At 31.6% G+C, this 10,727-nt stretch overlaps 1 protein-coding gene across 1 annotated transcript; it reads left to right on the forward strand.

The window, feature by feature from the left end:
- The first annotated feature begins 1,332 nt into the window (after positions 1 to 1,332).
- LOC143581453 (embryogenesis-associated protein EMB8-like) lies at positions 1,333 to 9,490 on the forward strand. Its single transcript, XM_077064259.1, has 14 exons — positions 1,333 to 1,745; positions 2,131 to 2,220; positions 3,886 to 3,947; positions 4,064 to 4,164; positions 4,607 to 4,696; positions 4,791 to 4,913; positions 5,008 to 5,085; positions 5,171 to 5,256; positions 5,405 to 5,453; positions 6,027 to 6,083; positions 6,164 to 6,294; positions 6,382 to 6,465; positions 8,950 to 9,019; positions 9,098 to 9,490. The coding sequence occupies exons 1-14, from the start codon at positions 1,495 to 1,497 to the stop codon at positions 9,284 to 9,286; spliced, it is 1,461 nt and encodes a 486-aa protein (XP_076920374.1). The 5' UTR covers positions 1,333 to 1,494; the 3' UTR covers positions 9,287 to 9,490.
- Positions 9,491 to 10,727: the final 1,237 nt, after the last annotated feature.

Consider the following 10,727-nt stretch of genomic DNA (forward strand, 5'->3'; position numbering starts at 1 on the left):
TCGATTGATGTGAAACTTAACTTGAAACAGTGCTTCAAACAACTTCATTTTTGTTAATTAAAAGTTTAAACACCGGAATTGAAACATCCTTTAGTCGTTTGGACCACCGTCGGGAGGAAGTTTACATCAATCGACTCGTATACTCATTCGGATCAAAACCCTAAAATATCAATTTGAAATTTGGAAAAAAACTTAACATAGTTACGTTTTTTTTAACGAATGTCTAATGAAAACAAATAATGTGAAAGTTGGGACCAGTGACAACTATTTTTAAAGTTGAGATTATTATTGGCCAATTGCATTAAGTTGAGATTATTAAAATCCAATTCGCCTTAATATTAAATGTATCCTATGATAAAACGTTTGACTAGAGTATTTGATGACATCTTATTAGTTTTTATTGAACCATACATTTTGGTGACTTAACATGGGTGTTAACCCGTTTTTCTTGCCACATCATCTGCGAACGCCGTAACATGCTGCAACAATAGGGGGCTCGGATGGCCTTGCAGCTGGCTATTGACTTTTGGAGGGGAATGTTCGAGAAAGTGGCTCGCGAGCAGGAACTTTATTTGAAGCTTAGTCAGCACGATGTGACATAATATTAAAGGATGAATTCAGGGTTAAGGAAACCTCACAATGAACAGTTTTATAGCATAAAGTCACTAATTGAGTGAGATTCTTGACTCATCGTCAAATCTTTTACGTATAGTAGGCTATGTGCCACATATTGATGAAAAAAACTAAAAAAAATACAAGTAGAAAAATACAAGAACTATTTCGATTGTTGTACTTGGGAGACAACCAAACTCTTTGTAGAGATCCAAATTTTGTTTTATTGAACTCGTGTTTAAGACAAATACTCAGCCACAACCTTCAACATTTCATTTGCTTATTTTTGTAGTCAAGGAGCTTAGTCGAAGACACATGTGATGAAGACGCTAAATAAGGATACCACATAAAGACTCGTGAATTAAAGTACCTGCTAAAGACACCATTTATTTATATATTACTATAAATTAATTATGTGCAGTTCCTAAGAATAAATTATTTACGGGTCCTCAAGGACACATTCCTCTGGACGTACCTCACAATCAAAAGTTTATGATTTCATATCCTGTAAAATAAATGGTGTGATGTATTTATCATAATAAGGATCTCATAATTTAGTTAAAATAATAATAAATTATTTACATAGATTTTCTAACATAAAGTATATAAAGACCACAAATAAAATACATAAAACCCAAACACGACAACTTATAATAAAAGTTGAACCAAACACCCATCCAAAAATATAAAAAAAATAATAAATAAAAACAATAATAATATCATAACAATAGAGACCAAGTGTAAACTTTAATTGACTCCACACAATACATTCTCTCCAAGCCTCCATAAATCAAAACAAGAATTTCATTCAAACTTCCTCACTCATCTCTCTCCAAACACACAGAGAGAGTTTTAGAGAGAGAGAGAGAGATCTTATTATCAATGGAAACAATGAACTCATTAGCTGATTCACCATACAAGCTCTTGTTAACAGCTCTATCTCTCATACCAATCACTCACTATGTCATCATAATAGTTTTTGTTTTGTTTGTGAAGCTATATAACTTCCTGGAGTTTCATATTATTCAGGATTTGTTGAGTGGTTTCAGAGGTCAACAAGTGGAGTTGACCTTCAATTCATGCTCTCACCTCTACAGTGAAGTTGTCTCCAAATGCAAACTTCTTCATGGAAGGTGAAAAAAGTGATAAAAAAACCAAACCAAAATAAAAACCGATAATCTTGTTTTATTATCTTTTAAAACTAAGGTTTAAGTTTGGTTTTGCATGTAATTAAAACATAAACAACCAAACCGAATTTATGGTTTTTATTTTTATATAGTTTGTAAGAATTTAATAAATAATGTAACTATTTAGTCAAGTTATATAATTGATAGTCAAGTTGTTGATTAAATTCAAGATATGGAAATGATAATTTTGCTCTTTTTTATTTTGGCTAAAATGTGGAGAGAAATTTCATGAAATTGAATTTAACCTTCAAGTTGATCTCATTTTTTAATGAAAATTGAGTAAAATCAAAGTTGTGTTTGATATTGCGTTCTAAAGTTGATGAATATTCAGGTTTATGTCTACTCCATGGCTTTCTAGTCCTCATTTGCAGACTACTTTCTTGAGATTCTTTGGGAGGCCTCCGTTTTTCAACTATAGAAGGTATTTTCTTTTTTTATTGCTACATTAAAGTCATTTTAACCTTTTTCTAAGATAAAATGGCAAAAGACGTTCTTTATATTTGCACGGTTTTTAATGGTTGTCTTTTAGAAACTTAATGACAGAATACATCCTTAATATTTAAAAACTCTATCATGTCATGTCATTTGTTCCTAACCCAGTTAATTTTTTTCGTTAAGTTAAGTCATGTGCAAAACACATGAACGTAGTTTTGTAAATTACATATTCATTTATTTATTATTAAAACTAAAAAATCAATATATTTATAGATATATATAAACCCTTTTTCTCTCACTTGAGATATGTCTCTCTCTCTAAAGTAAATATCAAAATCTTCTCTCTCTACCTTCAAGACCACCCAACGGGTTCCACAACCACCGCCGACCATCCCCACCGCCATATCTCCATCTCTGAATGTTATGTAATTCTATCGATTAACTTCTACCAATAAACCCCAAGCACCACCCCCACCCACCCAAACTTGTCAATTGCTCAAATTTGGTGGCCACCAATCACCATCGACCGTCGTCACAACCGACCTTTGTGAACACCACCGCTCTCTCCTTCCCCCTTATCTAACATACCTTAAACAACAAAACCCCAATTTCTGATTTACCCCAAATTGCATCTCACGATTTCATATAAAATAAATGTTTGTTCAATTGAGTGATTTCAGTTACCTATTATTGGCTACAATTCAAATCTTGTTATTGAAGTTGTGTTGAGAGAGAGACAGTTTAGAGAGGGTATGGTACAGTGGTGGTGGCGGGTGATGTTTATAGTGTATCAGTGGTGGTGTTATAGATGGAGATGAAGATGAAGGTGGGTGGAAGTGGTGGTGGTGGCGGCTAGGTCAGGCCGGTCGTGCGGTGGCACATGGTACCAGATGGTAGTTGTTGTTTAGTTGATGATGGTGGTAATGATAAGTTCTTGAATGTTGAGATAAGGAAGATGAGAGTAAGTGATGATGGTGGGTGAATTGTATTAGGTAAGGAGAAGGTTTAAGAGTGAGAAAGATTTTAAAGTTTTTAGTTTTAATAATTAAATAAATATGTAATTTACAAAATTACCACATGACTTGACTTAATGAAAAAAATTAACTGGGTTAGGAACGAAGGACATGTCATGATAAAGTTTTTAAATATAAAGGATGTATACTGTCATTAAGTTTGCTAAAGGACTACCATTGAAAAACCGTGCAAACATAAAGGACGTCTTTTGTCATTTTGTCTTTTTCTAATTAAAAAAAAATCATTTGAGTTTTAATATTATTCCAATGTTTTGAAATTTCTAATAAATATTAGAATTAAGTTTCCTGTATAAAACAGATATGAAACTTAGTTACTATGTAGTAAATATCAAGAAAACAGATTATTAAATAATAACTAAGCTTCATCATAAGTGTTACATAAAAAAACAGAAACATAAGTGTTACATTTATATCATATAATTCAAACAATTACTAAAAAGTTCACAACATTTAACACTGAAACACGTTTTATATTTAGAGAAAAGTACTGAGTGACTTTTTTTAAACTTGATTACCATGTTATGGTTATATCCTTATTAAAATTGATTAAATAACTTATTATATTAAATTAAGACCCTAAGTTTTTGTCACTCTAAATGTGTATGGTTTTATCTCAGGGAGATATTTAGCACAGGTGATGGTGGTATTGTAGCTCTAGATTGGTTGGCACAACACGATGGTAACGATCTTTTTTAGTTGTGTTTAGTCTAAAAACATATTTACAACCATAAAATCTGTTTGTATCAAAACCAAAAGGAATCTGCAACATATTTTTCGGTTTCGTATCTTTTTCAGTTATGGAAAACGAATACCCGGGAAATAATGAGGTTCATCAAGACGCTGGCACACCCGTTGTCATAGTGATCCCCGGATTGACAAGTGATTCTGATTCTGTTGTAAGTGTCACAACCTAAATTACACCTTTTGTTCTTTAGATTTATACAAAGTTTCGTTCTTAAACTAAGATAATAACAGCAATCGTTCATTATGTTCAAATTTGTTTGTGTGTTTCGTCCTTAACAAGTGTTAACTTTTCCGTTAAGTAAGGTCATGTCCCTTGCATATGAGGGTACATTTGTCCTTTTACCCCATTTACTTTAAGAAATATGTTATTATTAAAAAAATATTAAGTGGTAGCCCTCGTGTGACATGCACATGATTGCTCTTAACAGACAAATTTAACGCCCATTAGTCGAAAGGGCGAAACCATGTAAACAACTTTGAACATTAAGGACCGTTGTTGTTATTTCCTTAGTTTAAGTCTATAAGTGGTAAAAACCACCGTTATTTTATTTAAGGGTGATAATAATATTGATTGTTATTATGTTTGCATGATAGTATATAAAACATCTCACTTTCTACATGGCTAAACGCGGTTGGAACGTTGTCGTGAGTAACCATCGAGGCCTTGGAGGAGTACAATTAACCGTATGTAACATAAAATTTTAATTCCTGTGGTTTAGTTTCTATCAAACTTTTATCTTGTCTATACTATTAACGCGGTGTATATTTTGTAATATAGTCTGACTTCTTTTATAATGGTGGATGGACCGAAGACTTACGCAAAGTGGTCAAACATATTCGTTCTCAATCCCCTGATGTTCCATTATTTGTTGTTGGAACGAGTCTTGGAGCAAATATGATGGTAAGTTGTTATATTATACCATATAGATATGTTAATACTTAATATGTTTGCCAGTCAAAGTCAAATTATTGACCTGCATTATTACTAATTTCAGGTGAAGTATTTAGGTGAAGATGGGGATGATATTCTTATAGATGGGGCTGCAGCTGTTTGTTGTCCTTGGGACCTTTTGGTTTGTATTTTATAAACATAACATAATATTTTTAATAAAAAACATGGTTTTTGTGTTGTATAACTTGCTCTGTGTTTTTTGGCAGCTTTGTGACAGATTTATTGGGCGAAATGCGGTGCAGAGATTCTATGACAAAGCTTTAGGAGCGGGTTTAAAGCGTTATGCAAAGAAGTACGCGTTGCCTTAAACACTACTTTGATATGTTATCATTTTGGTTTAATATGTTTGAGGTCTCAATGTGTTATTCTCCCTAAAACTACGCGTGAGATGTATGATTTGTTAACTACTTAACTTACTACTTTATGATAATATTTTGCAGGCATCAAGACTTCTTTACACGCCTTTCGGATTGGGATGGCATTGAAAAGGTATTTTATGTTCTAAACCAAACGTTGAGTGAACCGTTTGATGGGAACTTCATCTATTTAGTAAACGAACGAGCATGAACAAAAATTTTTGTTCGTTTTGTTAAACGAACGAACATGAACACATCTCTCATTCGTTCATTAATGTACGTGAACATTCATAAATTACGTTTATTTAGGTTTGTACGTTTTCATTCATTAATATTTTTAGGTTCATTTTAAGTTAGTCTTGTTTCGGTAACTTTCTTAGGACCAACACATTCTTATTCACATTTACATATAGTGCTTTTGGTTTAGCTATGTCCGTTCAACTATTTTCAGCTATCTTTGTTCATTTACGTTTGTGAATCGTTCATTTATATGGCTAACGAACGAACATAAACAAACACAGACACATTAACTTTCTTAATGAACGAACACAAACAAGAAATCCTCGTTCGTTTTAATGTTGGTATTCTATCATTTGTTCTGTTTAAATTAAATGAACGAACACAAACATGCTTTATTCGTGTCTGTAGGATTCGTTTTCAATATTTACAGAATTGTGTTTGAATATTTGGATGTATAATCTTGCAGGCACGCAGAGTTCGTGAGTTTGACACAAGTGGCACTTGTAAGATTGGAAAGTTTGATGTAAGATTACTTTTCAGCATTTTTTTCGTGTTTCCTATTTAATATTTTACACATTTTTGAAGATCATGTTTTTTTCCTAGACCGCGGACATATATTACAGGGCATCTAGTTGTGCTAGTTATGTGAGGCGCATAAAGATACCACTCCTTTGCATCAGTGCACTAGATGATCCAGTTTGCACCAAAGATGCCCTTATTTGGGACGAATGCCGGTATGTTATTCTCTTATGTTTAATAAAAATCACATTCTAATAATGTCTAAGACTATCTCATATGGTTTGGTTTTGTTGTTGGTTTAGGGCAAATGAGAATGTCATTTTAGCCACAACACAACATGGAGGACATCTCGGATACTTTGACGGGATGGACGCGAAGGGCGTTTGGTAAAAACTATTTCGTATCATTTACATCATTTCTAACACAAATTATACATCTAAGATGATTTTGGTTAGATAGATGACGTGCTAAAAGTAGTCTAATATTTATTAACTAAAAATAAGCTAATCTAGACACTAAGTAATAAATCTAGACTTTTAACTTAACTAAAACTACTAACCGGCAAGTGAACCGGTCGACTCTAATACAGCTAAGTAAGTCCGGATATCGAACCCAAGAGACTCTTTAAATTACGTAAATTAACTAAATTAGACTTAACTACAGACACGACTATTTATTTTATATTATTAAAGGGGGGTTTTAAAATAATTAAATATTAAACTAATAAATTAACTAATTAAGAAAAGACAATTAATAAAACACAAGAGATTGAATTTGACTGACTCAGATGATGATGAAACACTACCTAGGCTAGAATCCCCAAAGTTTCAGTTATCAATTAATCGGAAAATGTTTGTTATGGAACCGGGATCATAAAATAATCACTTAAAAGAAAACCCGAACATGACCCCTGACCCTTCTCAAGAAGACATCTATGGATTTCTATTAATCTCTTAAAAACACCAATTTTATATATTAGACTTCCTTACGGTTATCTACTTAATTATGATAGAGTACCTTTATAGTGAAATCCTACCTTACAGCGCGGAAATCAAAGGTAATATAATAAACTCAATTTACTCGCTAGACAATATTAATTAATCAAACCTAGACGGACTCCTTACGAAGAACTAAATCTAGCAATCTCAATCAACAAAGATCTAGCAATAACCTATCACCTTACAACTTTTTAGGTTAGCAGCACACTCTTATTCATTTGACTAATAATATTATTCCTATGATCGTATTTGAATTCAATCACAAACTAGTCAAGAACACACAGTAAATGACCTAACAAAATCCTATTATATGACAGACAATCACCAAGGATAATATGGAATAATAAAACTAGAACAACCAAAACCAAGTACACATACGCATCAATCAAATAAACCAAACAATTTACTGAATCATAAAACCATAACGAAAAGCAAATTCCAAATAAAATAAAACTTCAAACAATGGTTCATCACAAGCCTAGACAGTCTAAGGGTTTAGCCAACAACCATAATAATGAACAAAAGAAAATAAATTGGTTCAAATAATGAATTCATAAAGATAATAATAAATTCAAACCAATAATAATGATGTTTGGTTGAGTAGGTGTCAAACCCAAACCTTCTCCGCTCGAACCAGCCCTGCCTTCTCTCTTCTCTTCGTCTGCCTCGTCCCTCTGATGTTAAACTTTTTTCGGCACCTCCTCCCACACCAAATTATAATCAAAATCAATTAAAAATACCCTCTAGCTAGCTTGCTTCCCAAGAATTAATAATAATCCCTATTTTTAAACCTTCCCTAAATAACTCCCTTTTATGTGTCCTTCTTGAGACAGCCCAATAGGAGGCCTGGGCTGTTTAGCCTCCAAGTCCAAAAACGAGACCAACACCTCCACAAAATTAATTGGCTCACCATATTGTTAATTGGTCCAATCGAATTGTTACCCTTTCTTGACACAACCCACATTCACAATAATCTGCATATATATGAAAGAAAATATAAGCATGAAATACATATTATAGATAACTCATTTAACTTTCATTCGTTCCAACTCCAAATATTATTCAATCATTTTTACATGGCCAATCTAATCTCATTTAATTTTAAACTCTAAACTTGTTTAATATAAACGGTCGTGTAATGTACCTATCGTATACGAGTATATCAAAATAAACGGATTAATTATTATTATTGTTTAACTGATTTACTCGTTTGTCTCAAATTTAGTAAAAGTACCCAATTTTAGCTCGTTATTTTCTATAACCTTAAAACCCCACATATGAGCCAACTAAAATTAATATTCAATAAAAACATTGCTCAAAGCACTTAAAAGCGTTAGAAAATATTTATAATATTTATATATAATTTGGCCCATATCATTAGACGTAAAAGCTTGTTAGTTATGTTCAACATAAGCCTGCTGTTAAACCAGAAAGTTAGAAAGTTAGTTATGTTGGCTAAGTTCAAGATAAGCGCATTATAAACTGAGAAAATCATGAATTAACCATTTATCTAAGTTTGTTATACCTCTATGATCATGTCAGAACAATTTTACAAATATAGCAGTGACAATGTGAGATACGTGAAGCTTTGGTCGTCTATCTACTTTAGTACTTTTACTCGCCTAAACCCTCATATATTTTCATTCTATACGTGAATAATACTACATTCGTGAATATGATGTCAGTATCATATTAGTTTATGTTATTATTGCTAGAAAGAGTCTTATACACGAGTAAAACTAACTAAATCCATATTGTTTACAAAAGCATAACACACCTTTTTGCAATTTTCTCGTATGAAGTTATCAAATAGTCTAATAATCCCACGTTTCCTGTTTATGCACATTATTAATTAAACCCGGGCCTTTGCAGGTGGGTTCGAGCCGTTGATGAATTCCTAACCATTCTTGGTTCTAGCAAACTAACAAAACGACAAAACAAGGTAAGAAAGAAAACATCAAACACTAAACTTAACTAGTAACGATTAATTGCTTATTGACCAATTATTTTCCTCTTTTAGATGCCGGATTCCCTCCTGCTCAGGCCTCAGAAATCGCTAACCGACAAAGATCCTAATGTCGGTTTTGCAAAGAAAACCGACAACCAAATACATGTAGACAACTTACCAAAAGTGACCAAGATTTTTGAGACACACACGGCATTTGATAGTATAACATTCTTTCTGAAAAGATTTATGGATCAGTTCTAGCAACCACATGGATAATGATAGTATTCATGTGTGACAGTAATTGGTGTTTATGTATACATGAATACATGATCAAGATATAAGAAGTGGCCTGATCTGTATTTTTTGTAAAGAGATAGTAATAAGTTTGTAACGCCCAGTTTCGTGATCTAATGAAGTGTTGTAATATTACTCCTGTCTCAAAATAAAAGATTGTTTTTCTTGTTTTGTTATGCTCTCTTTTTTATCAAAACTAATTTGGAATACACAGAGGAGATATAAACTAGATTTTAAACAAAACTAGAAACATGTTTTTTCAAAAGCGGCCTAACTCTATTTATGTCAAGTTACCATAGTATATATATCTACCTATATACTAATAAAAGAAAATAATTTTGAACACAAGACATTCTGAGCTTAATTCTCACTATCAAATTCTCGTCAAAATCACTTCTCTTTTATTGATAGAAAAGAAAAAAAAATTGGTTCTATACATATTATTGATTATAAATTCAACATATCGTATTAATTGATCAATCTCCGTTGTTTGAATTCTTAATGCCATAAATTATATTCTAAACATACTTAATAAAAAAATATTAATATAATAATTACGTGTCATAAATATATGTTCTTTAAAATTGATATGTATATATATAAAAGAGTTTATGTTTAAGGAGTACATTAACATTTAATTTTTTGAGACATCTTCATATTGAAGAAAGCTATAATAATTTTTTTTTACAAATATTGAGTGTTAAAAATCATGGACAAATTTTCTATTTTTTATATTTATTATAAAATTATTGTGATAGTTGAACAACAATATGTTTGTAAGGCAACATGAAAGTTGTTCAAAAAGAAAAATCTGGTGTATTTTTGTCTATGGTTGGGTATGGCGTGTATAACATTTTTGTGAAAGAATTTAGCTACATTTTTCACATCGAAAGATCTAATTGTTTTAAATGTTGGTTCCAGTGACATTGCTTCATTATTGTATACAATACCGATGGTAGAACAACTCATTCTCGATTTAAAATTCAAATATATTTGATAATATAAAACGACTATATTTGAAATACATTTTTTTATATAATATAAAGAGACTTAATTATCTTTTTTTATTTGTATTAAATTATTCATTGTAATTTATACATTAATTTATCCCGTGTAATACACGGGTTTTAAAGCTAGTGTGTGTGTGTGTGTGTGTGTGTGTGTGTGTGTGTGTGTGTGTGTGTGTGTGGTAAGGATCCTAGGAGAACCTTTGCAAATTGAGAACTTTGAGAACCATTTTGGACCACTAAAACCACCTTTAAAAAAATATTTAAAAAATCATAAAACAAAAAATAACAAAATTTTTTTAAAAAAAGTAAAAAAAACAAAATTCTTATATTTCATTCCGGTTTCATTAAAAAAACCCGTCGTATAATACACATATGTATAATTTTATTTAATCTTTAGT

Source organism: Bidens hawaiensis, unplaced genomic scaffold (assembly GCF_021521415.1).
Source record: "Bidens hawaiensis isolate Kalapana, Puna unplaced genomic scaffold, B.hawaiensis_p1.1 tig00000142_1, whole genome shotgun sequence".
Taxonomy (NCBI): Eukaryota; Viridiplantae; Streptophyta; class Magnoliopsida; order Asterales; family Asteraceae; genus Bidens; species Bidens hawaiensis.

Coding starts and splice junctions, on each gene's coding strand:
- LOC143581453 (XM_077064259.1), top strand. CDS start 1,495: ATGGAAACAATGAACTCATTAGCTGATTCACCATACAAGCTCTTGTTA. Junction 4,697..4,790: donor TTGGAGGAGTACAATTAACC/GTATGTAACATA, acceptor TTTGTAATATAG/TCTGACTTCTTTTATAATGG. Junction 6,084..6,163: donor GTAAGATTGGAAAGTTTGAT/GTAAGATTACTT, acceptor TTTTTTTCCTAG/ACCGCGGACATATATTACAG.